Source organism: Canis aureus, chromosome X (genome assembly GCF_053574225.1).
Source record: "Canis aureus isolate CA01 chromosome X, VMU_Caureus_v.1.0, whole genome shotgun sequence".
Taxonomy (NCBI): domain Eukaryota; kingdom Metazoa; phylum Chordata; class Mammalia; order Carnivora; family Canidae; genus Canis; species Canis aureus.
The window spans coordinates 123,112,018-123,138,623 of NC_135649.1; the positions used below are offsets into that span (position 1 = coordinate 123,112,018).

The following is a 26,606-nucleotide window of genomic DNA, read 5'->3' on the forward strand; positions in this document are numbered from 1 at the left end:
GCACATGCGTATGTGTACATGTGAACACTATGTATGTGCACTGTGCGTGAACACATGTGCACGCATGTGCACTGCACGTGAGTACGTATGTGTGCACTCCACTGAGCACATGTGTATGTGTACTATGTGTGAACACTATGTATGTGCACTGCACATGAGCACACATGTATGCATGTGAACCGCATGTGAGCATGTATGTGTACATGTTAACACTGTGTATGCACTGCATGTGAGCACGTATATGTGTACATGTGAACACTTGTGTGTGCACTGCACGTGAACACGTGTGCACTGCACGTGAGCATGTGTGTGTGCACTGTACTGAGCATGTGTGTATGTGTACTGCATGTGAACACTGCACTGCACATGAGCATGTGTATGTGTACTACATGTGAACACTTGTGTGTGCACTGCATGTGAACACGTGTGAGCACTGAACGTGAGCATGCGTCTGTGCACTGTACTGAGAACATGTGTATGTGTACTACACGTGAACACTGTGCACTGCACATGAGCACGTGTGTATGCGTACATGTGAACACTGTGTGTACACTGCACGTGAGCATGTGTGTACTACATGTGAACACCGTGTGCACTGCATGTAAGCACATGTGTATGTGTACATGTGAACACTATGTATGTGCACTGCAGTGAACACGTGTATGTGTCTGCACTGCACGTGAGTACGTGTGTGTGCACTCCACTGAGCACATGTGTATGTGTATTACATGTGAGCACTGTGTGCACTGCACATGAGCACGTGTGTATGTGCGCTGCACTAAGCCCGAGTGTATGCGTACTACATGTGAACACTGTGTGTACACTGCACGTGAGCATGTATGTGTACATGTGAGCACTGTGTGCACTGTACGTGAGCACGTGTACACTGCACGTGAGCATTTGTGTATGTGTACTACATGTGAACACTGCACGAGAGCACATGTGCATGCATGTTCACTGCATGTGAGCACGTGTGTGTGCACTGCACTGAACACGTGTGTGTCCACCACACATGAGCATGTGCACGTGGGCTGACCATGACCACTGACCTGGGACTCACTCTCCCTAAAACGTCCCCCTTGAGTCACCACAAGCAACCCGGAGCCCACTGTTCCCAGGACCCCCAGGTCAGCCAAGGGCAGCAGTGTCAGTGGCCCCCTCCTTCCCAGCCTCGTCCCCAACGCCTGCGTGACCCCGGAGGACGCGCTCGGCCCCACAGCAAGGGCTTGGCTTGCAGCCCGACCTGGGGGCTGGCGCCCCTGCAAGGTGGCCGTGGGCTGAGGTCACCATGCAAGACCCTGAAGCCTTCAGCTGGCATCATTGCAGCCTGGACCCCATGTCTCAGGATTCTCCCTGCCCCGTGCCCCTGGGGACCCCTGTGTCCTGGTCACGAAGCCACACCCTCATCACGTGCTCCCCACGAGGCTACAAAATCCCACCGCACCCTGCCCGTTGTGCGGATACCCGGAGGCCAGCTGCTCCAAGGCTGTGCCGACGTTTGCACCAGGGGTGCGCCACATCCTCATCAGCTGAAACCCCCCAGGGACAGTCGGGAAATCCAGTGATCCGACAGCAGGAAGCCCTCCCAATCTAGTTCTATCCGAATGCAACCTATCCGTCTACACAACTGGTCTACCCGTTGCAAGCCCAGACTGCTGACTCTGTGACATCAGGGGCGACCACGTCAGGGGACTCCGGGCTCCCCTGTGCCCGCTGCTGCCCACACTGCCTCCTGGGGCCAACAGAGCCAGAGAAAACAGCACCAAACCACCCGGTTTGTCTGCCACCACCCAGACCCGGAGCCTGGGCCCCGTGTCCAGTGTGCAAGGCACGTAGCTCCCTGGTCCAGCTGCAAGTGGAGCCCTGTGCACAGAAGCCTGTCCAGCCCCGTGGCTCCAACAGCCCTCCAAGCTGCAGATGTTCACGGGAACTCAGCGGTGAGTCACGCAGGGCGAGGCTCCCCCGGCCGAGCGGACACATGAGTCACCCTGATGGCACCACCTCCCCAGCAGCCCCTCCCGCCGTCTATCACCCAGTCATGCGGGGACACAGGCTGCGCCACGTGCCGTCCCCAAAACCCCCAGGGCGGGCGTGTGGGCGGGTACTCCGGACTGCAGATGCAGCCCTGCCTGGATCTCCATCCCCCCTGGATCCCTGTCTCCCCTGAACCCCCATCCCCCATGGATCCTCATACTTGCTGGATCCTCATACCCCCAATTTCCTTCCCCCTTGGATACCCATCCCCCTGAACCCCCATTCCCCCCAATCTCCATCCCCCCGGATACCCGTCCCCCCTGAACCCTCGTCCCCCCCCGATCTCCATCCCCCCTGCATCTCCATCCCTCCTGGATCTCCACTCACCAGATCTCCATCCCCCTTGGATACCCATCCCCCCAGTTCCCCATCCCCCCACTCCGCACCTCCATCCTCCCCAGTCTCCGTCCACGAACCCAGCCAGAGTCGAGTCTCTCTGAAATTCTATCAGGACGGCGCACCATTGCAAACACAAAGCAGGACAGAGATAGTCGTAATAATAAATGACAGAAATGACAAATGACAGGATTCATATGAGGAACTTATGTGAATAATAGAAATAAACTATAGGTGTATATTCAGAAGAAATTATGTCTGTTTCATATATACTGAACAGAATCCTATATAGAACATGGAATAAAGAATAAAAATAAATAAATAAATAAATAAATAGGAAAAAAGAACATGGAATAAATGGTAGATATATATTTGGAATAAATAATATTTTTTCATATATAGAAAATATAATATTGTATGTAAAATATGGAATGAATTATAGACATACACGTAGATTATATTATGCATATTATATCTGATTATGATGTGCAGGATATTTATAATATGAACTCAGAAAACATCAGGTATGTAATGTTTTATAAGACTTATAATGTTTTAAAATAAATTGTGCAAATTGCTAATTATATAACTTACACAGGTCTTCTAAATCCTATAGATAAATTATAAGTCATAGAAATAAAATTTGAATAGGAACAAAATATCGGTGATGAATTATAGAAACTGTAAATCAGGTTATTTATGATCATACACAGAACTTACACATTTATAAATAATATGTAAAATGAAATACAAGTAATAGAAGTAAAATCAGAATACAAGTGAAACAAAGTATAACAGTTTCTGAAAGTCACTAATTATGCAACTTATAACCTATACACGGAATTCATAAACCATGTGAGAAACAAGTCATAGGATTAAAATATGATCATTTCTGATAAAGCACAGACGCTGGTTGCACGCGATCACGTGTTATCATTTGCACAGAGCTTATTAATTACATAAATACGTGAATAGAAATGAATTCCAGAAATACAAGGAGGACAAAACTCCACGACACATATTCACCGTAAAGGCTAGAAAGCGCCGATCGTGTCATTTGCGGACGTCACCCGTCCATGTAGACACAGACACCCAAGTCAGGGAAGGTGACGGGAGCAACAGCAAGGACGCAGGGAGGGGCTGCTCAGGTTTTCGCGCATTTCCTGGGAGGAGCAGCGTCGGTGAGTGTGCACAGTCGGTGAGTGTGCACAGTCGGCCGCGGAGCCTCCTACAGGGAGGGGGGCCTCCCGGGTGACCACAGGGGCACAGGGAAGGCCCCAGGAGTGCAGACACCCCCCGAGTGCGCCCGTGTGAGCCCCGCAGCTCACGAGGGCGCAGGGCGTTGTGCCCCCGAACGGCACGCGGTGTCACTTGACCTTCCCGCCTCGGGGACGCCCGGTCCCCCGGGCAGCGAAGGGCGCATCGCTTCGGAAACACCTCGGCGCACATCCCGCCCGTCCACCTGTCCTCAAGTATTCGCTGCAGACAGAAGGACAGCACGAGCGGGTGACGGCGGGTGACGGCAGGTGACGGCGGGCAGCGGGCAGCTCCATCCCACGGTGTGAGCCAGCCCGTCCCCCGGGCGGAAAGCAACACTCGGGCTCTGAACCCACGGCGTCTCCCCGGCGCCCCCCACGCCGCCCCTACGGATCTATGAGTCCAGCTTCCCAGAGACACTCGAATTCACGACACCGCATGAACTGTCTTGCACAATGACTCAGTTGGCGGCCGCTGGCCGGTGAGCGATGAAGACCAAGGCGACCGGATACGGGCGACACCCCGACAGCGGCACGTGGGGCCCTGAGCACCCCGCGTGGCGCCGCTCAGCCGTGTCACCTCGCCGGCCGCACAGAAGCACCTGCCTCAGGACCCCCTGGCTCATCGTCTTGGGGACCCTCACAGCCCCGGGGGCCGGGCCGTGGCGGCTGTGCCAACATAGTCCTGATACGTGGGGCCGCCACCTGTGCACCTGCTTTTCTCACCATCTGGATGCTGCTGGCCCTGCCGGCCGGGACCCTCTGTGCCTGACACCCCAAAACACACCCGAACCTTCCGTTCACTCATTGCTGTGCCTTGTCATCGGTCACGGAAGGCACGTTCTACACATTGTCGGGATTGCTGCACATGGATGCTCCGCCGTCGCTCCTACGGGTACGGAGACATACGGGGTAAGGACCCCGCAGCCGTGGGTCGGTGCCCACCGGCGACTCGACCACAGCGCCTGGTTTTCTGCGTGTTCCGGCTTCATCACACCTCACTGATCGCTGTTGTTGACTCCTCGGCTCTGCCAAGCCCAGGGCACAAAAATGCAAAAGACGTGGCGCTGCGCAGACAATGGAGAGGACGCTCGTTGACGGCCCGGAGGCTGGGCGGTGACTTAGATACTCTGCACTTTCTGTGCCCGTCCCCGAACCCGGAGGGTCCTCATTTGGGAGCTCCAAATAAAGGTTAGCGGGCGGGCGAATTCACAAGGGTCGAATCCATCACTATGGAGGAAGCCCTGTCCGAACTTCTGTGACACCCAACACGTGTTGCTGTGTGTTCCTCAAACCTTTAAGCCCTACCCCCAACAAAGCCTGCCAGGACTCTGTGGGTCTGGAGTGAGAACCATAGCCTGAGATCACCTACAGTCCTCATTCGGATCCTCCCCTGCCCATACACGCCAATCCCTTCTTTGCATGCCAGGAAAACTCCTATTCATACCTCAAAGCCCCGGGGAAAATGCTGCCTCCTCTGGGAAGCCCTCTGTCATGCCTGCTGGACACCGAACCACGGACTTGCACGTCTAGCTTTGCTTTACAAAATCAACACCCCCAGCCTGAGAAGTCCTCTCTCCACTTTGTCAGGCTTCCACTGCTATGAAGGGCTGTCTATACATGGAAACTTGGTGGCCTTGGAGGTCCCACCTGCGAGGAGCCCTCTCTGACCCCCTGGGGGAGGGTGGTCGCTGCTCCCCTTCACCACAGTGCAGCAGAACGGATGTCTTGCTTGTTACTGCCCAGGAAGAGAAGAGAGGATGGGGGCCAGGTATCTCCTCCCCGGGCCCCCAGCACACAGCATGCAGAGAATTCAGATACCACTGGGAGTTCAATCTATGCTGCCTGAAGGCATGCGTGAGAGCCAGGGCCTGGGTGTGGGCATAAGCGCACAGATGGACAGGTGAGTGGGCTTGTGCGTAGATGCGAGAGTGGGTGGATGGATAGAGAGTAGACAGGCACATAAAGCTAGATAAAACAAAAAAAATGGTGTTAGTTATGAATAAATGATGGAGGATAGATGAAGCATGGGTGGACGGATAAATTAATAGATGGACAGGTAGGCAGATGGATGGGTGGGCAGATGGGTGGGTAGGTGGAAAATGGGTGGATGGATAGATGGATGGATGGATGGACTAATGGACAGATGGGTGGATGGATGGACAGATGGGTGGAGGGAGGGACGGGTGGATGGAAGGAGGAATGAATGGATGGATGTGTGGATGGACTAATGGACAGATGGGTGGAGGGATGGATGGACAGATGGATGGATGGATGTGTGGATGGATGGATGGACTAATGGACAGATGGGTGGGTGGGTGGATGGATGGATGGACGGACGGACGGATGGATGGGTGGATGGATGGATGGAATAATGGACAGATGGGTGGAGGGATGGACGGATGGATAGATGGATGGATGGATGGATGGATGGATGGATGGATGGATGAGCTGATGGATGAGCGGGTGGATGGGTGGATGGGTGGATGGATGGATGGATGGATGGATGGATAGGTGGGTGGATTAATGCATGCACAGAGGGATGGATGGACAGAGCATGGAATCCATGAGGAGGTGAAGAAGCCTCAGTGACTGGTCTTGGGTACGCTGGCTACTAGGATTCAGAGTTCTGTTCCACGTGCAGTGCAGTTCCACTAAACATACAACAATCTCCTGTCTCCTCGTCAAGCCACATTACTGAGCGAGGCAGCTCCCTCTGTGGTCTACACAGCTCCACGTGGAGAGCTCCAAGCAGGTGCCAATGCCGGAGCCCAGTGGCCCCAAGGCCCAGGTCTGGCCATCCAACATAAATCTGACATCACAGGTAGGCCCAGGCAAGAGTGACTTCTCCAAGCTCCCAGGGGTCCCTGCTGTGGGGCCAGGCCCCAGAACTCGGATATAAGCCTCCAGTGGCCACTGAGGGCTCCTGAGCAGGTCTGCAATGGCAGCCATCACCCAGGCAGCAGGACAGAGAGCAGAGGAGGGAGGCAGGCAGGGGGAGGATGAACAGCCCTGAGCCCGGGATCTTCTTCACCTGAACACTCAATAATTGGTTTAATATAACCAGTTTCCCCCACAACTTTATGCATTTTATCTTGGGCATTAAAAAACATGAAGTATTGTGAGGAGCAGTCCCCACAGCCGTCCTAAAAGTGCCTGATTTAAGTCCAGGGAAGACACTAGTTAAGGGCTGTTTCATTTATCTGAGAAAAAATGTCAGGGGTAGGGGTGTGAGTCTTGAAATAAAGAAAAGGGAAGGGTGGGATCCCTGGGTGGCGCAGCGGTTTAGCGCCTGCCTTTGGCCCAGGGCGTGATCCTGGAGACCCGGGATCGAATCCCACGTCGGGCTCCTGGTGCATGGAGCCTGCTTCTCCCTCTGCCTCTCTCTCTCTCTCTCTCTCTGTCTCTCTCTCTCTCTCTGTGACTATCATAAATAAATAAAAATTTTAAAAAAAAAGGGGAAGGGGAAGGGAAAGAAATTACAAAGAAAAGGAAGAACGAAGAAAAAGAAAAAGGAGAGAAAGAAAAAAAAGAAAAGAAAACAAGGCAGAAATAGAGAAAGGAGCATGCATCGAGACTCAAAAAAAAAAAAAAAAGAGAGACTCAGAAGATGAAATCAATGGGATCTGCTAATGGATGGAACAGGGGGCGACGGAGCTGGCAGGACTGAAGGGTGGCTCTTCCTTCTGAGAGTCTGGGCAAATGGCCACATCAAAAAGACAGGAATGAAGGAGGAGGCGTAAGCCGAGGACAAAATAACGAGAAGTTCCAGATACAGAACATTGGAGACACCACGGGTGCAACAACATAGACCTGGATTAGGGGCTAACCTGGGGACAGTCAGGGCCGGGGCCTCAGGGGAGGGTGCACTGGCAGCCCAGGAGGTGGACGGGGAAGCTTCCTGACCTGTGGCAGGACACAGGGTGCCCAGCTAAGGCTCATCCTCCTCTCTGTCATGCCCGCTCCCCGACCCCTTCCCCGACTCCAGGCCAACTCCCTCTTGTCGGGAGGCAGAGAATCTGACCCACGCGTCACCCGGTGCTATGCTCATGACTCGCCAGGATGAGCCCAGCTGCTTTCAGAGCAAGGAGACATGTCCACCTCCTGGGGGCCATCTGGGACAGGCTGGGGCATCTGTCTCAGCTATGTGTCTAGCACCTGAGTCTCTGTCTGTCCATCCATCCTGTCTATGTATCGTCCATCCATCCATCGCTCCAATCTATTTATCATCTATCCATCTATTCATCATATCTATCATCCATCCACCTACCCACTCACCCATCCATCCTTCCAATCTATTTATCTATTATCCCTCTCTCCATCTACCCATCCATCCATTCTATCAATCAATCTATCTATCATCTATCATCCATCCACCCACTCACCCATCTACCTACTTATCCACTCATCATATCTGTCTGTCCATCTATCTATCCATCCATCCATCCATCCCTACATCTATGTATCTATCCATCCATCCATCCATCTACCCAAACATCCATCTATCATATCTATCTGCGCATCTATCTAGGTAGCTAGCGATCCACTGTACCACCCATCTACCCATCTTATCTATCTATCCATGCATCCATTTCCCCATCTATGTATCTGTCCATCCATCCATCCACCAACCCATCCACCCATCCATCCACCATATCATCTATCTACCTGTGTACCTACCTATCCATTCTATCCATCCATCCATCTACCTACTTGCCTATTCATCTATTTATGAATCCATCCATCCATCCATCCATCCATCTACCATCTATCTATTCCATCTATCACCTATCTCTCAGCATGTATTATCAACCTATCCATCCATCCACCCATCAAGTGTACTATCTCGATCACTTATCATCGACCTATCAGTCATCAGTCAATCCATCCTCTATCTCACCCTTCAAGTGCTACCTCTCTCCAGCCAGGCCACAAGTCCTCACGCAAGCCCCCCAGCAGGAAGGAGGAAGGGGCCACGGCCTCATCTTTCACGCAGCGTCCAGCCTGGATCTGAGCAAGAGTCAGCTGTTCACAATGACCTCCCGCTCGCTGGGACCCCAGCGTGTTGTTCCTTTCCTGCCACATCATGTGGTGCTGCCTCACATAGCCGACTCTTCCCCTTCCCATCTCCCTTCCTCCTGCTGGGATGCCCTGGGCTACACTCTGTGCTGAGTTTGGGCCAAACACCACAGTTTCCATTCACGCTGAGCACAGAACCCACACCTTCCTCTAAGACAGCTAACAGCCTCAGAAGAAAACTGGCAATACCAACGTTCTTCCTTCATACTGACGAAATGGACCTGCCTCCAAGACCCCCAAGACAACGTAATCTGAGGCCCCCAAGACAACGTAATCTGTTTATTCTTTGTCCATGCATAACACGGGTCCACGGTGCACCCTGGCAGATGGATGCATCCTCCATTCTGCAGCCCTTACGCTTGCCAGGGAGCAGCAGACCAGCACTCAGAGCCTGTGGTAAATGCAGCAGCAAAGGGAAGCAGCCAGAAATCTCCTGGCCGCATAGTCTCAGGATGAGTAATGCCTTGCAAAGCATCGGAATGCAGCCTCTCCTCCGGTACTTCAGCCGCCCTTCTCAGGGACGGCAGTTCATTTGAGAACTTAAAATCACTATTTCAGAAAGCACTTGCTTGGAGTGACTGTGTTGCCCCTCACGCAGATCCTGATACGCTGCAGTGTGAAGGCGCCTCTTGAAAACAGAGGGGACCATCCAGAACGTCCAAAGCAGAGGGGACCTACCCGAAACTTGCAGAACGGAGGGGAACCATCCAAAACTTGCAAAACAGTGGGGACCTGTCCAACACTTGCAAAACAGAGGAGACCTGTCCAAAATTTGCAAAATGGAGGGAACCTATGCAAAACTTCCCAAATGGAGGGGGCCTACCCAAAACTCCCAAAATAGACGAGACCTATCCAAGACCTCTAAAGCAGAGGGAACCTATCCAAAATGTCCAAGCAGAGAAAGGAACACGATTTGGAGGGGCTCTGGGTTGGCACGGGCGTTGAAGCACTGCTGCCTGCCCTCCAGGGCCACAAACGCAGGTGGTGTCTTGGCCCAGCCCACCTGGACGCAGAGGAAAAACAAAAGCCTCAGAGATGCTTACTGGGCGGGGCCTGGGCGGGAACACACAGGTGCTTTCACCTCCAGGGAGTTTTCTTCATTTCAACCGTCTCAGGCCACACAGGGAACTCTCGCCCCGTTCCCCCACCCCCAACCCCCCGTGGGTCCCAAGGTGCCACCGGAGAAAACACCCTGGTTTGATGGCTCGCATCTGCCTCTCTCTGCCTCGGAGGTGGGGGGGGGGTGTGCAGGAAAAAGGAAGTCTCTGGTTTCCTGCGTAGGGGATTTTAATAACCCCACTAGCCAGCGAGCAAGTGTGAGCACACCAGGGATAATAGCAGGGCTGAGTCATTCCGAGACAAAGCTGAAACACTCCCAGGTGCCATCTCCCCAAACTGGTCTAACGACCAGGCAACGGAAAAACAAGAAACTCGACAAAGACAAGTGCTCCGTCCCCCTATGAATTCACTCAGTGTAATCAGGAACTTTGGAGAGTGACCATCTCTCATCCAACACACCCGCACACACAGGGAAGGGCGTCGCGTGTTGGGTGGCGAGCCACGTGAGGCGCCCAGAGCAATGCGGCGGGCCTCCCAACCTAGCCCGTCGCCCCCAGCGGGGCTTCCTGCCCCTCGTACCTCTGTCACAAAGCCGTCCCCGTGGGGAGAAGGCTTGTCGCCTCGTGACCACCACCCACGACACGTTTCCTGCCCCCTCACAGATTTCCCAACGGATGCCACCAGCAGGAAAGAGTGGGCAGGCACTTGTTCCGCGTGGACTTAACATGCTCCCTGGTAGCAATCCTGACTCGCGGTAGGCGTCGTCCCGAGACCTTTAAAAAACCATCCCTTGCAAGAATCAAAGGACGTCCCAGTGCGGTCTGTGCGGATTCACTTGGGACGGACGCCCCAGTGTCTGAACCAAGCACATGCAGACGCAGGGACATGTCTTGTGCCCCGTGTGTCTTTCCGACCCCCACAAAGGCCGGGCATCCTAAAAAGCACTCCTCCCACGTCTGGGCATCCAAATAATCCCACTTCGAGCCGAAATGATGACTTTTTAATTTTTAATTTTTTTTGAGGTAGGCCTTCTGTGGGTCGGATCTCAAACTCAGCCCTCCCCCCCCACCCCGATCGAGACCTGATTGCAGATCAAGAGTCAGATGCTCAACCAATGGAGCCAGCCAGGTGCCCCTGGGATGCTGAGTTAATTCTGTAGGAGTCCTGGGGCTCGCCATGTAAGTCATAAAACACGTACCAATCTTTTCCCCCTTAAAGAAGCCACAGCACGTTGGAAAAGCTCAGTAGGTGGAAACACTGCGACGCCCACGTGCGTGGGCTGCTCAGTGTCCCGCGGGGAAGACTTCTGCTGACAAAAGCGCCGGATTCCATGCGTGAAAACCAGCTCAGGTGGCACTGGTCACACGGCTCCCCGAGCCACATCCACTCCTGAACGAGACCAGGTGGCCAAGAGACAACCCAGATGAAGGGGGAAAATATCTACCAAGGTCAAGTGTTTGCATAGCTCGACATGCAAAAAAAATAAAACATAATAATAAAAGGAGGCGCCAGCCTCGTACACCGAGAACGGGAAAAGAGCCCAAGCACGGAGGCCAACAAAGCGCAATTAAAAGTTTTATCAGAGCCCAAAGGGCAGGCCCCTGCGGGCAAATAGGCGGACCCGAGGAACCCCATTTCCTGTGCCCGAGGGAGGGAGGGCAGAAATGGGCATGCAGGCTGCGGAGACCGGAGCCACCAGGACACTGCCGACGCCAAGGCCACGGCGTCCTGGGCGCTGCGGGCTGCTGAGCGGAGTCCCTGTCTCGGCTACCACAGGACACTGGCAGCCCGCCCCCAGCTGTCCTAACTCAAAAAAATAAATAAAAAAATACATAAACAAGAAATAAAAATCCAAAAATAAATAAAATTAAACGACCCTAGGCACGTCCAAGTGAAACGTGAAATTGCCTCTTCCGGGTCGTTCCCTCTGGATCCCGCCTCCCATTCCCATGGGAATCTCTTGAGCAAGCCAGGAATCTCGGCCTGGGGGGTGGTGGGTCCCGAGGACTTTGAAATGCGCTCCTCCTGCTCCGGGCTGTTAAAAGCCAAGGTCTGTCCCCAGGCTCCAGAGGGCAGCGTGCAAAGCGAGCCAAACACCTATTTCTGTAGGAAAGCGTGCTCGGAATTGAGCCGAGAACACACTTCCCTAATGGAAACCCGTTGGCATCCTTAGGGCACCTGATTCCTGCCCCCCAGCCCCCCAGGAGCACCAGGATGGTGGGTGAGCGGATGGCGTGTGCATCACCGTGTACTAAAGCTCCATCCTAAAAAAAATAAAAAATAAAAAATAAAAAATAAAGCTCCATCCTCCCACATTTCTCTGCTTTTTTGGGGGGGGGGATGGCGTGTGCATCACCGCGTACTAAAGCTCCATCCTAAAAAAAATAAAAAATAAAAAATAAAGCTCCATCCTCCCACATTTCTCTGCTTTTTTGGGGGGGACGAGGCTGGCTCGCCTCTCCTCCTGCCCTCACCCCGCGGCCCCCAGCAATGTCACCCGTGTTGCACTATCTGCATAGAAATCAGGTAATTCCGGGATAATCGAGCTGCGGGTTTTTCTAAAATAATAATAATCATAATAATAATAATATAATAAAATCACGAAATGACTTCTGGGGCCCCCAAGGATATAGGGCTGCCCCAGATCTGTGATGCTTTTCCCTGGAACCCCGGCACACGAGTGGGGGGGGGGGACGTGCTCAAAGAAAACCGCAGGAACAGACACCCAGACCGATGGGCGAAGGCGCATTGCAAAGAAAGCAGCACCGAGACCGCCTTACCAGGGACCAAAAAATTAAGTTGTAATACGGTAAAATAAAAAGCAGCCAGGGCCAAAGGAAAAAGGGTATTTGCATAGGAGGAAAGAGGGAAACCGCAGAGCCAGCCGGGGGTCCCCCCCGACAAGCGCCCTCCCCAGCAGCTGTGAAGTGCTCCAAGATGCTCCCCCCAGACCCACCACAGCGCGCGGGGCGTCCTGCGCATCCACACACCCTCCCTGCAACACCCAGGGAGCCAAGGGCGCCAAAGTCCAGGCCTCCCCCCGCGCCCCGCGCCCCGCCCTGACCTGGAGGTCCCCCAGAGCAGGAGCATGCCCAGCACCACCGGGCCTCCCGTCGGGGTGCGCGGCGGCACCATGTGTCCAGGTCCCAGCAAAGCTGTCCTGAAGCTCCCGCGCGCTGCGCAGCGCACCGTGTGGCCTGAGTCAGCGGGTGGGTGGCTGGCTGGGTGCACGGGGGGGGGGGGGGGGGGGCCAGCGGGGGGGGGGACAGAAGCCAACCCAGGGGCGGGGGCGGCTTGAGCCTTGCCACGCCCCGCACAATCTGAGCTTTCCTTTAGAGACGACAGAGAGAGAGGGAGAAAGGGGACGCCAACTTCCACTTAGAAAGGAGAGCGAGTGGACGAGGCGCAAGGCTCAGAAGCAGGCCCGGCTGCTGCGTGCGCAACGGGGGGGCCTCCCCTGCGCCTGGGGCGGGGGGGTCTGTGCCGGGGGCGGGGGCGCACGGGCAGGGCGGCCGCTCAGGACGCGGGTGTGCCCCGCGCGCGCACGGAGCCTTCCCCCCACCCCGCGGCCCCCGGCTCGGGCACCCGCCTGCGAGAACGTGCCCGGCGCTCGCGGCTGCCCCAGTCCCCCACCCCGCTGCCCGCTGCCCGCTCCCCGCTGCCAGGCCGCACAGCCTCGGCCAAATTTAGGCCGGGAACGCAGGGCGTGGCTGCGCGCGCTCCAACCCGGCCGGGGCGCGCGGAGGGGGGGCGCCGAGGGACGGGGGGCGCACCCGGGCCGCTGCAGGGGCGCCGAGGGGCGCGCGCGGGTCCCGGGGCCTCACTAGCACCAGCGCCCACGCGCGGCCCCAGCGCCGCCAGCTGTCGGAGCTGGCGACTTCGCAAAGACCCGCCCAGGAATAAGTTGGAGGAGAGTTTAGGCCGCATCCCCGGGGCGTTGGCTGCCCGCGGGCACGCGCGTCCCGGCCGCCCGGCCGCCGAGGGGAGGGCCCGGGGGTCCCCGGGCGCCCCCGGCCGCCCCCCCAGCGCGCCCCCGCGGCCCTCCCCGCCGAGCGCTGGCGCCGCGCGCGTCCCGAAGCGGGTCCCCGGGCCCCGCGCCCGCCCCCGTGCGCCCCCAGACGCTCACCCCGGGCGGGCCGCAGGGTGCCCAGCAGGCCGAGCAGCAGCAGCGCCACGGCGGCCCGACGAGCCATGGTGCGCCCGGCGCCGCGCAGGACCGTCCCGGGACTGGGGCGAGCGCTGGGCGGCGGCGGGAGGGCCCGCGGGGCGGGGCGGGGCCGGGCCGGCGGGGGGGCTGTGGGTCCCGCGGCCCCGCCCGGGCCTGCGCTTCCCCGCCCCCGGACGGCGCCGGGCGGGCCCCTCGGGGGAGGGGCGAGCGCGGGGGCGCGGCTACCCCGGGCGGCGCGGGGGCGGCCCGGGATCCCCTCCCCGCTCGCGCCCCAGGGCGGCCCGGGAGACGCCAAGACTCTGCTTCCTCCCTGCTGGGACACCGGGGGCCCCCCCACCGCCCCCAAGGACCCCACAGGGCCGGGCGGGGGCACGGGACCCCTCCCCGCTTGGAGAGTGCGGGTCCCCCCACCGCCCCAAAGACCCCAGGGCGGCATGGAGAGGCCAAGACTTTCCTTCCTCCCTGCTGGGACACCGGGGGCCCCCAGACCGCCCCCAAGGACCCCACAGGGCCGGGCGGGGACACGGGACCCCTCCCCGCTTGGAGAGTGCGGGTCCCCCCACCGCCCCAAACACCCCAGGGCGGCATGGGGAGGCCAAGACTTTCCTTCCTCCCTGCTGGGACACCGGGCCGCCTACCGCCCCCAAGGACCCCACAGGGCTGGGCGGGAGCACGGGCCCCCTCCATGCTCAGGAGGTGGGGTCCCTGCCTGTGTCCACCTCCAGCGCCTGACGCTTCCCCCCCGCGTGGAAGAAGCAAAGAGAAAGGACACTGGGAGGACTTCCTCCCTGCTCCTAAGGGGTGGGGACAACGTGAAAGGCTCTCCTTTGCCGGGAAAGCTGCTCCCCTGCCCCCCCCCTCCGTCGGTCCCCCCTCCCCTACCCCAACCCCAGTCTGACGGCACAGAGCCTGGAGCTCGGGTGGGGGCTTCGGGCCGGGGCAGTGGCCCACTCCCCAGCGTTAGGGGGGCTTCCCTGGGGGGCGTCCCAGAGCCTGTCCCCACCCGACCTGGGGTAGGTGGGGGGTACGGAGGGGGGCCAGGAAGCCCCTCCCTTTCCCGTTGGGAGCAGCTGGCATGCAGAGGGACTCTGGCGGGGCCTGGCCGTGTCCACTATCCACGTTCTCCCGAGGCGTTGGCTCAGGTTGTGTCCGTGGGCCCTCAGGGTACAGAACGTGCCAGACCCAGGGGGCCGCAGCCCAGAGGGTTCCCGCGGGCCTCCCTGCCGCCCTACCTGCCTCCCCTCATGGCCGCCTGGCTGCACCCCGCAGGACCCCGGACCCCTGCTCTCCCCGGGCCTCCCCGCACCTGTCCAGCTGTGACCCACGGCCACCTACAAGGCGGCAGGCATCCTGCACCCCCCTGGGGCAACCACACGGACACTTACCTTTAAAGGGTGGCTGTCGGACCCTAGGCACCTGGCACCCGGAGGCCTTCTGACCCTATGAACCTGGGGGCCTTGGCCTTACACACCTGGAGGCCTTCTGACCACACACCTGGAGGCCTTCTGACCACACACCTAGAGGCCTTCTGACCACACACCTGGAGGCCGCCTGACCACACACACCTGGACTGGAGGCCTTCTGACTGTAGGCACTTGGAGGCCTTCTGCCCCACACCCGGAGGCCTTCTGACCCTATGAACCTGGGGGCCTTGGCCTTACACACCTGGAGGCCTTCTGACCACACACCTGGAGGCCTTCTGACCACACACCTAGAGGCCTTCTGACCACACACCTGGAGGCCGCCTGACCACACACACCTGGACTGGAGGCCTTCTGACTGTAGGCACTTGGAGGCCTTCTGCCCCACACCCGGAGGCCTTCTGACCCTATGAACCTGGGGGCCTTGGCCTTACACACCTGGAGGCCTTCTGACCACACACTTGTGGAATCCTTTTGACCGTACACACCTGGAGGCCTTCTGACCACACACCTGGAGGCCTTCTACCATACACACCTGGAGGCCGCCTGACCACACATACCTGGACTGGAGGCCTTCTGACTATAGGCACTTGGAGGCCTTCTGCCCCACACCTGGAGGCCTTCTGACCACACACTTGTGGAGGCCTTCTGACCACACACACCTGTAGGCCTTCTGGCCATACGCACCTGGAGGCCTTCTGCCCCACACCTGGAGGCCTTCTGACCACACACACCTGTAGGCCTTCAGGCCGTACGCACCTGGAGGCCTTCTGCCCCACACCTGGAGGCCTTCTGACCACACACTTGTGGAGGCCTTCTGACCACACACACCTGTAGGCCTTCTGGCCATACGCACCTGGAGGCCTTCTGCCCCACACCTGGAGGCCTTCTGACCACACACACCTGTAGGCCTTCAGGCCGTACGCACCTGGAGGCCTTCTGCCCCACACCTGGAGGCCTTCTGACCACACACCTGCGGAGGCCTTCTGACCGTAGACACTTAGAGGCCTTCTGACCACACACACCTGGAGGCACGGAGGTATCCTGTTTTCTAACAGCCAACGGAAACCCGGTGATAAGATTGTGCTTTCAGAACCATGAAGACAATGGAATCATTTCTCAGGAAAACCCAATAATCTGCCTCTGAAGTCAACCTGAGTTGACGCCCAGCCAGAGACCACCTGCCCTCAGCCCCCACGCCTGCCGTCTAGACACCTCTCTGCACCTGCCCCTCCATGCAGCCTGGACTCTGCCAGCGCGCACCTCCCTCCTCCCTGGCCACAGCCTTGGGACCCGTAGAGACTGTGTGGACCCCGGGCCACGGCAAACAGGAGGGTCTTCTGGAGCAGCAAGGGGCTGCTGGGGCTGCTGCAGCCATTCTGTCACCTTGAGGAGGGCAGCAGCATGAAGGAAACCACATGCTTTGTGCCAAAGTCAAAATCCAAAGAGCCCTCCCCAACCCAGGGAAGTTTCCAGTTCAGCCCTGTCACCTTCAGAATAGAACCTCAACCTGAACAATCTTTCACCTCTGTCCCTCGGGCCGCACCGCGGCTACAGCTGCCCTGTTCGCACCACCCTTAATGTTCCAGCACATTCTGCAGGCTGAGCGTCCGTTTTATCCCGGAGGGACTCGATCCCCATCACCAGAGAGAATAAATATGCTTTGTCACTTGCGCAGTGAATGCCAGGCCTTGACTTCCTTTCTTTCTTTTTTTTTTCTTCATTAATTTATGTTCATACCCACAGGCATTCTGAAGACTTCTCTTTCTAATTCATGCAGTTGACTTTTGCCTTTTTTTTTTTTTTTAAGGGCTACCTTCCTTGGCTCAAAATAAAAATTTCCATCATTTTTTGCAGTTGCTCTGACATCCAGAAGCTCGAAGCTCCAGAATAAAGATGACATTGATTGAAGCGGCCTCGGGAGCTGTATGCAAGCACCACAGAGCACGTCTTTGAAGGTCGTAAGGTATGATCTAGAGAGGGAGGGGGAGAGGGAGCGCCTTTGGAACGGGCTTCTTGCTCTGCCGAATGTGTCCTACTGATTCCAACTCGGGACAGGATGGAGGTCTGAGCATTTTTGACAGTCCCCGTGCACACGCCTACGGACTAGCCCGTCTCCCACCTTCTAGGGAGGATCCTTTGCTGAGCACGGGGCTCTGTTTACTGACATGGAAAATGGGTCTCAACGGGGACCCCAAGCACCCAACAGACGGAGAAAAGGAAACTTACAAAAGCAGAGCAGCAAAGACGGGATGCACGGAGGGCGTGAGGGCGGCAGAGAACCTCTGCGGTCAGAAGAAAAGTTTGCAGAAAGGGAAATCTGTCTAGGGAGGAGTCCCTAAAGGAGGCCTTTCTGGGGTTGCAGGAGACTGGGGGCTGTCCCCATCTCCTGGAGGGGGGAGACTCTGTCCCCACTGCAACCCAACATGGGGTGGTGCCTCCTTGGGGCCCAAGGAGCCAAAAGACACCACCAAGCCAAAGAACAGGAAAAGGAAGGGTTTTACTTGCAATTTCCCCAAGTGGTGTCTTCTCCAAACCCCAAACCCAAAACCCAAAACCCCAAAGCCAGGTGACTTTGAAGCTGGAGGTGCATGCATGATCACAGAAGGGATGAGGACCCGCTCACAAATGGGTTGTCGAGGGAGGGTCCCGGAAAGTGTGGACCGGGGAACGCAAGAGAAGGAGCTAAGCCAGGCGTTTGTGTTAGCTGGGGATGACTCTTAACCTCACCCCGCCAGACACTCTAGGGTGTGGACCGTACCTCTCGGAACCAAGAGGGCCAGCAGCTCTTTGTCCACTTGTGCCGCTCGCTCATTGGCCATAGCCCACATTGCACCCTAGGGAGTCGATATGGAGATACAGGTATAAATTTTTTTTTAATTTTTATTTATTTATGATAGTCACACACAGAGAGAGAGACAGGCAGAGATATAAGCAGAGGGAGAAGCAGGCTCCATGCACCGGGAGCCCGATGTGGGATTCGATCCCGGGTCTCCAGGATCGTGCCCTGGGCCAAAGGCAGGTGCCAAACTGCTGCTGATCCCTTTTTTTTTAAATTTTTTTTAAATTTCTATTTATGAGATACAGGTATAATTGTTAGGGTTGGCAGCTCGCCTCCAGCCAGGAGACTTGTTTGGATGGGGCAGTTGTGAACTGTTAACAGCAGTGGGTGGATATTAGCAAAGCATTCAGGGTGTCCACCGCAAGACATCAAGGGACACCCGAGTGTGGTCACTAGCAAGCTGGGCTCCTTCAGAGCGAGGGGTTGCTCATCAAACTGTACTGTGCTGTTACTTAACTCATCTTGGACCTTTCCCAGTCTGTGAGCTGACACCGTGTGTTATGGGTTGTGGATTCCCCCCCAAAAGATATGTTGAAACCCCAGCACCTGGACATAATCCAGAGTACCTGTGAATAAGATGGAAAGAAAGAAGGATGCATATATGGATGGATGGGTGGTTGGATGGATGGATGGATGGATGGATAGATGGATGGATGGATGGATGGATGGATGATGCACAGATGGATGGATGAATAGATGGAAGGATAGAGGGATGGATGGATGGAAGGATGGATGGATGAAGGATGGATGGATGGATGATGCACAGATGGATGAATGAATAGATGGAAGGATTTAGGGATGGATGGATGGATGGATGGATGAATGGATAGAAGGATGGATGGATGGATGGATGGATAGAAGGATGGATGGATGGATGGATGATGCACAGATGGATGAATGAATAGATGGAAGGATTTAGGGATGGATGGATGGATGGATGATGCACGGATGGATGGATGAATAGATGGAAGGATAGAGGGATGGATGGATAGAGGGATGGATGGATGGATGATGGATGGGTGAATGGATGGATCTTCTTAGCTTCTAGTCACACCAAATCTTATCCACCAGACTATCTCCTAATATGTGAATTATTCCCGGTTAGTCAGTGAAAATCACACATTTGCAATCTGGTGCCTATAGATTACCCTGAATCACATCAGCTCCACTGCACTTTCAAACTTTAATTTTTGATCTCTGAGCCTGGGCAGCACTAGACCTTTGGGCCAGGTGCATTCACCAGGGCAAAGCCCCTCAGCATGTCCCTCCTCTGAATCCCCACCTACACAACTCCTGCTCCCGTCCTCAGCCTCGTCTCCCCCAAGCTCCTTGGGAGCCCTCTTCTCATTGATTCCTTAGCACACTCAGCCCCTCAACAACCACCTGAGGGCCCTCTCTAAGAGATGCAGCCGTGAAATCAAGCAGCTATGGCCCTGCCTCAGAGAGCAGTGTTTAGTTTTAATAGCCCTTGATTTACGTGTATTTATTTATGTTTATCAGAGTCTCCCCAAAGTCTTTGAGCAGTCTCATTTTTTATTCTATCTCAGCACCTGGCTGAGAGCCCAACACACAGAGGCTGCCTTTCAGATGCTTAATTACGTGATTGAATGCAAGCAAAACAAAAATGAGTTTGCCACGAGGGGCTGAGCATTTAGATAATGAAGCTTTCTTATCATTACCTTTATCCTACAAGGGCACATGCGCACACACAGACACGTGCACAGAGTACACATGGCTATAAATGTCCACACGTACATTTGTATGTACACCTCCATCCATCCATCCATTGATCCATTCACCTTCTATACATGCAAGACTACACATTGTCCTTCCCATATCCCTTCTACATTTTTCCATAAGGGACTTTGATTTTATTGATGTTGGCAATATGGTAGCTAAAAGACAATTTCCTCATTCTCCCTTGCAGCTGGATATAGCCAAAAAGTAAGTTCTGCTCAAAAAAATAAATGTAAGCAGAAATTGTTGGAGAAAATCTCTGAAAAGTTCCTTAAAAGATGGATGGATGGATGGATGGATGGATGGATGGATGGCAAGGGGCCCTTTTAGTTCTCTCTCTGCTTTGTCTTGTCCTTGCCTGGAATACTAAAATGATACCTGTAGCCCCAGCAGCCAGCCTGGAGAAGGAGGTAACCTAGAAGATGGGAGCCCCTCTTGAAGGATGATACAACATAGAGGGAAAAAACAGCTGTGGTTGTTGGTCGCACTGCAGAATGGCCATACCAGCCCTAATCTGACTCTCTTGACTGCATTTATGGGAAAGAGAAGCAAATTCTCATCGTATCTTTTTTTAAAAGTCATATTTGCTTCAGTCTTATTTAAACCATTTTTTTCTTTCTTTCTGGCCTTTGTTACCAGAGGTCGAGCCCAGTCTATAGTGGAGACCTGCTATGAGTTCCTTACGGGCAAACAACTAAGAGGTGTCTGGGCATCATACTTGGTACCTGTTGAACACATGTTCAAGAGAAATTTCCTGAGTCAGTAGAATGGTAGGTGGGAAGATGGGTAGATGGATGAGTGAGTGGATAGATGGGTGGGGGAATGGATGGATGGATGGATTGATGCATAAGTAGATGGATGGATAGATAGTTAAAGTGGATGGATGGATGGATGGATGGATGGATGGATGGATGGATGGCTCGATGGATTGATTGATTGATGGATGGATGGCAAATGAAGGTAGTTGGTTGGGTGGATTGAACAATAGTTGGATGGATGGATGGCTGGCTGGATGGATGGATGGAAGGCTCGATGGATTGATTGATGGATGGATGGCAAATGAAGGTGGTTGGGTAGATTGAACAGTCGATGGATGGATGGATGGATGGATGGATGGATGGATGGATGGATGACAAATGAAGATAGCTGGTTGGGTGGATTGAGCAGTGGTTGGTTGGATGGATGGATGGATGGATGGATGGATGGATGGAAGGCTCGATGGATCGATGGATGGACAAACAAGTGTACCTTTTACCAGACATCCTTGTGCCATATATATTATTACTTCCACACCAGGAAACAATGAAGTAGGGATATTGGACTGAATAGCCCACTTCAGTTGATGAGGAAACTGCCTGGGCCGGTGGAGCTCATGAGCGGTGGTAGACTGGGATTAGAACCAAGACTTTTTGATTCTGAGTCCAGGCTGTTTGTACCTCACTACCTCTTGGCTGCCTCCAAACCACTGGCATTTTGCTCAGAATGTTCACAGCAGCCAAGGATAAACGGCGTGTTGTAAACCAGAGTTTTTACGTTAGAAACTTCACGGTCTGTGCCCGTCCGTGGTCCATTCTATTTTAAAAACAGCAATTTAATTAATTTGGCAAAAAGTTCATGTGTGATCCTTAGGTGTATACACATTTTTCCCCTCTTAAATGTAGCGTAAGTTGGGTCCTCTGCAAAAATCAAAAGATGTAGTGAAGCTGCATAATGTAACAAACAACTACTTTGTCGAAGGAGCTAAAGCTCGTGGTTAGTCCATCTGGCTTAGAATAAAGAGCAAATCAATTTTCCGGAGGGGGGGGGGTGCGGAGTATCCTCTCATCCCCAGGGGACACATTGCAAGGCTCCAAATGCATGCCTGAAACTGCAGATGGCACCAAACCCTACCGATGCTATATTTTTCCCTAAACATAACACCTTTGGTAAAGTTTATTGTATCGATCAGGCACAGTCTGAGGTTGAAAGGAATTAATCGGGGGCACCTAGGTGGCTCTATCCAACTCTTGAACTCAGCTCAGGTCCTAATCTGAGGATCGTGAATTCAAGCCCTCTGTTGAGCTCCACGCTGTGCGTACAACCGATTTAAAAAGCAAACAAAGGAAAAACGACGACAACAACAAAACCCAATAACTAATCCTAAAATAGGACAATTAGAACACCATGATAACAGGTAGGTGAACGTGGTCTTTCTCCCTCAAAATATCTTACTCTTCTGTACTCACCCTTCTCCTTCTAGGGATGACGTCAGAGGATACAATGTCCACGTGATGAAGTGATGTGGTCGACACAGGCGCTGTGACCTAGCGTCAGGCTACTGCTGACCTTCTGGTGATCCCTCCAGAAGATTATCTGCTTCCCAAAGTACAGATAAGGGGACAGTACTGAACTGCAGTGGAAGCATGAATCCTGTTTGTTTGTAGGTCTCAGTCCATGTGAGCTGCTAGCACTGCGTCTGGGACCTGGAGTGGGCTGTTCCCCATGACAAACATAGGCCATGATGGTCATGGGGATGGGCCAGACGGAGTTGTCCGACAGTTTCCCGAAACACAGACCATGGCACAAGAGCTGTTTGATTTAGGTCTCTTTATTTGTGTGTCTCCGAGTCTCTCCTAATAGGCTGTGAGCAGTGTCAATTATTATTGATATTTAGGGATCCCTGGGTGGCGCAGCGGTTTGGCGCCTGCCTTTGGCCCAGGGCGCGATCCTGGAGACCCCGGATCGAATCCCACGTCAGGCTCCCGGTGCATGGAGCCTGCTTCTCCCTCTGCCTATGTCTCTGCCTCTCTCTCTCTCTCTCTCTCTGTGACTATCATAAATAAATAAAAATTTATTATTGATATTTATTCTATGTCATGAATAAATAAATAAAATCTTAAAAAAAAAAAAAAGAATTTCAAAAATGGCGGCAACCGAGCATTAAGCCAAGCATGGAGCCCCCTTCTGACAGCAGGTCCAAGTGGACGGATTGCCAGCCCGTGCAATCGGCCCCAGCTGAGAAGTGTGAGGAGACGGTCACAGAGAGCACCTCCACGTGGCTTCCTCGCATGGTGACGGCTGGGTTCCAACAGTGAGCTTCTGGAAGGAGAGAGAGAAAACCAAGTCATCCCTTACACGGTGTCTCTTTGTGAAAGTAGCCACGAATACGTGGCCAATTTCAAGAGATGGGGAATGGTAAGGTTCTGTAAGCGGACACGGGACAGAGACATCCGTAGCGTATGCGGCACAGTGGCACGGCCGGCCCAAGCATGCTCCAGCATCTAATGCGAGACTGTGTGAAAGTTAGGTCCGTTTATCCAGCACACGTTAGTTGAGCACGTGGCACGTTGAGGATCTTGTTCTAGATCCTGAATATGTAAAGGTGAATTAATTACTTCACCTATCAGTAGATAACCCATTGGGCCTCTTGAAGGACACTAGACAACCCTCTACAGTCTACGCAATACGATGTTCTACAGATGGTGAGCACAGAGCATCACGGAAAGGAAGAGAAATTGAAGGCCGTGTCCGAGGGATTGGAAACGGCTCACCAAGGAGGTCACGTGTAAGCCATGTCTTGGAAGACTCTTGCGGGATTTCCAGATAAAGAAAGGGTGGGGATGCATTCTACAGAGTTTCCCTGCTTGAGCAACGACGTGGATGCTGGGGGGAGAAAAATCTATGGCACGCGATGAGTAGGAGAAAGGGTAGGAAGGTCTGGCTGGGAACGTAGCCGGGAACCAGATAGGGATGGACGTTGCATGTTTACCAAGCAGTGTCATCTTCATCTAGAAGCAAATGGAAACCCCAGAGACATTGTAAGGCAGATAAACGTCGGCTCGAATTTGGCTCAGACGGGTAGCTAACCGAAGGCAGAAAATAGGGGTGAGGGCTCGGGAACAGGAGGAAATTCTGGGAATCCTCCAGGTCTCTGCAGAGGGTGATTCTGAGAGCCTTCACTTGCAGCGTGGACAGAAGGGGATCCTTCCCAGAGAGCTTGAGAAGGGAGGAATTAAGTATCTCTTGTTCAGATCAGCATTCTTTGCGAGCCAAGTAAAGAACGTATTTCCAACTTTTTGCAACGTTTACGTCGTCCCTCTACCCCCTGAAACTAAAATCCTCATTTCTTCCTGACGGTTTTCTTGGTTTTTCCAGAATTCAGTAAAGCAATCGGCCTGGGATTGGTGTGTGTGTGGTCAGGGATGATGGCTGGTGAGAGCGGGCGGTTGTTGGTTGGAAGACCCTTCTACACCACAGGATGGCCATAAATCATTGATAAACCGGGTGGTTTCCTGCGATATGTCTTGTGGGCAGGAAGGTTTTGACATGAGTACACAGGGAAAAACAACCCCTCTCGCCTTCTAACGGTGTCCTTCTGGGGTGTTCCTGGCTGGGGGGTACCAAGACCACACAAGTCTCTCTCCATCTCGCCGATAAACTCATAAGAGTAAGACCAGCTGCTTACTGCAGATAAAGACATCCACAAGGATTGAGTGGACATTTACCTGAATATAAGCCCCATCTTTCTCTTTTCCTGTTGTACTGGCAAATCCAAGTGGGATCCTGTCCAACTACACATTTGCGGTGCTTTTATTTTGGTCTTTTCACCAAATTAATTCCCCTATTATAAAAACCAAGAAAAGGGACCCACGGTGGTCGACTTGTAACTTGACGCTGAAAAAGCTCTTTTCTGAATGCACGTCTCCTCCTGGACAGTGAGCTGCTGACGCCTGGACATTCTGCTTCTGTGCTCTTTTGATCAGCGATGTCAATAAATGGCGATTCTAGCCATGAGTTCTGAGCTGTAAGTGTATTTACACACCCATTCGTTTATCCCAATCCCCTCATGGATTCTAGTAAATGGTTAACCCCGCTTTCAAAAAAACCAGGAAGCTCGCTACACACTGTTGTAGAACTGCCTCTTTTCTACAACCAATCGCTCTCAATCGACCTCAAAGATACACACACACACGGTGCTTTTTGGTGGCAGAGACGCGATTTCATGATTCCAAAGGGAGTTTCGATTCTCAAATCTACCACAAAATATAAAACATACTCCTTTTCCATCGTTTTCTGTGCAATGAAACACACACACACACACACACAAAATACAACACTTTCTGTTTTAAAATAATTATGGACTCATGGAAAATTTGCAAGGACTGACGACTGGCGCCGGTCATCCTGTTTAAGCCAGCTGCCCCTCAACGGAGCCATTTACCTTGAAGCTACAGTATAAAATCAAAACCAGGACATCAACACGTCTGCTCATGCAACAACGCGTCCCACTCGACTTCACACTCACCAAGTCAACGCACGGTGACGCGTGTCCGTCAACTCCTGTCTATGTGCAGCATGGCTGAGGGTTTATCGTCTACGCGCCAACCAAGAGATAGTTACGGAACGCCTGTTCTATACTAAGTTTTGTGACAAATACTGGATAGGTTCACGGTCCCCAACTCCCCCATGGCACTGGATGAATGAGCCCTTTGAGATTGATGCTCAAGAGTCTTCTTGCTTCATACCACACGGGGTAGGAATCCCAGCGCTGGCTTTCTAGGAATCCTTGAGGGACGAGAAGGGCTTCCATTGTTTCGGTTCATCTATGGGGTCAGAAAATGAGGGTGGATGTGAAAGCATTGAAGGCATCAAACCGGCCCCATCAGAACCACCCCATACCTGAAAATGTGTGAGGAATTGCTCTTAAGGATGAAGGTCCCCAGGAAAAAGAAGGAGCCAGGCCACGTAGCAGGAAACGTGTGGTCTACCAGTCGCCTCCCGTGGGGACAGAGATAAGGGAACGCAACCAAGCGCCCCAGGTGTTAGCAGGGCTAGAAGACGCCGTGCAAGGATGGGGAAGCCAGGGATGGGCGCCCCTGAGCTGCTGCCTGGAGCTGCAGCCCCTTGGGCCAGAGTGGCTGCAGGGGAGTGGACTCCAGGTCAGGAACTATGGCTGACGGGCCGAGGGTGGAAATGCAGCAGCCTGAGGCCTCAGGGAAGAGAGCACAGTTATATATGAGCTTCCTTGGGCAGCGGTGACAAATTCCCACCAACTGGGGACTTACGATGACAGGAATCCATCCTCCCCCAGCTCTGGAGACCAGAGTCTAAGGTCGAGACTAAGGGCTGCTGAGCTCCAGGTTGGGCAGGGCTGCGCTCTTTCCCGAGGCTCCGGGGAGGGTTCCTCCTGCGTCTTCCAGTGTCCCGGGCTGGTGGCCGTGTCCCTCCCGTGTCCGCCTCCATCCTCACATGGCTCCTCTGTGTCTGCATCTCCTCTTCTGTCTCTTACGAGGGAGGACCCCTGTCGTTGGACGTACGGCCACCTGGTCCAGGATGAGCTCAGCTCAGATCGTTCCCCTAATCCCATCTGCAAAGATCCTATTTCCAAACAAGGTCTCATCCTGGGTTCTGCCGGAAAGCACTGCTGGGGCGACACTGTATAACCCATAACGTGACTTTTGAAACTCCCCCAGGTTGGTCAACTTCTCCCAGAAGCCAGCAGGCCCAGGAGCACCTGACATAACCCCTACACGTCAATACCCAGAACAGACTGGAGGGTACAGAAGGTTAGAAGCAAAGTCTGGGGACCTGGGACATAGACTCAGCACACAAGCTACACCTGCCGGTCAGTGGGTGGCCTCGGAAGCCACAGGATGGTAACAGAAACCCCTTCCCCTGGGGCTTGCCCTTCAGAC

General features: G+C 54.1%; 1 protein-coding gene and 2 long non-coding RNA genes across 7 annotated transcripts in view; all 3 read right to left on the reverse strand.

Moving 5' to 3' along the window:
• The window catches only part of CD99 (CD99 molecule (Xg blood group)), a 32,471-nt gene extending 18,440 nt beyond the window's left edge, over nucleotides 1-14,031 (reverse strand). For all 3 annotated transcript variants that reach the window (XM_077887915.1, XM_077887918.1, XM_077887917.1), the window contains exon 1: nucleotides 13,891-14,031. In XM_077887915.1, the coding sequence (XP_077744041.1) occupies nucleotides 13,891-13,957 (67 nt within the window). In that variant the 5' untranslated portion in view covers nucleotides 13,958-14,031. The remainder of the gene's footprint in view (nucleotides 1-13,890) is intronic.
• Nucleotides 14,032-16,712: 2,681 nt separating this feature from the next.
• Nucleotides 16,713-22,578, reverse strand: LOC144307874 (uncharacterized). The gene is made up of 3 exons (XR_013374554.1): nucleotides 22,158-22,578; nucleotides 18,115-18,190; nucleotides 16,713-17,326 (listed from the first exon to the last, which is right to left on the reverse strand). It is a non-coding gene; the product is annotated as an uncharacterized LOC144307874 (long non-coding RNA).
• Nucleotides 22,579-22,768: 190 nt separating this feature from the next.
• Nucleotides 22,769-26,606, reverse strand: part of LOC144309079 (uncharacterized) — a 33,282-nt gene continuing 29,444 nt past the window's right edge. For all 3 annotated transcript variants that reach the window (XR_013375208.1, XR_013375204.1, XR_013375203.1), the window contains one exon: nucleotides 22,769-23,010. This is a non-coding gene — a long non-coding RNA (uncharacterized LOC144309079). The remainder of the gene's footprint in view (nucleotides 23,011-26,606) is intronic.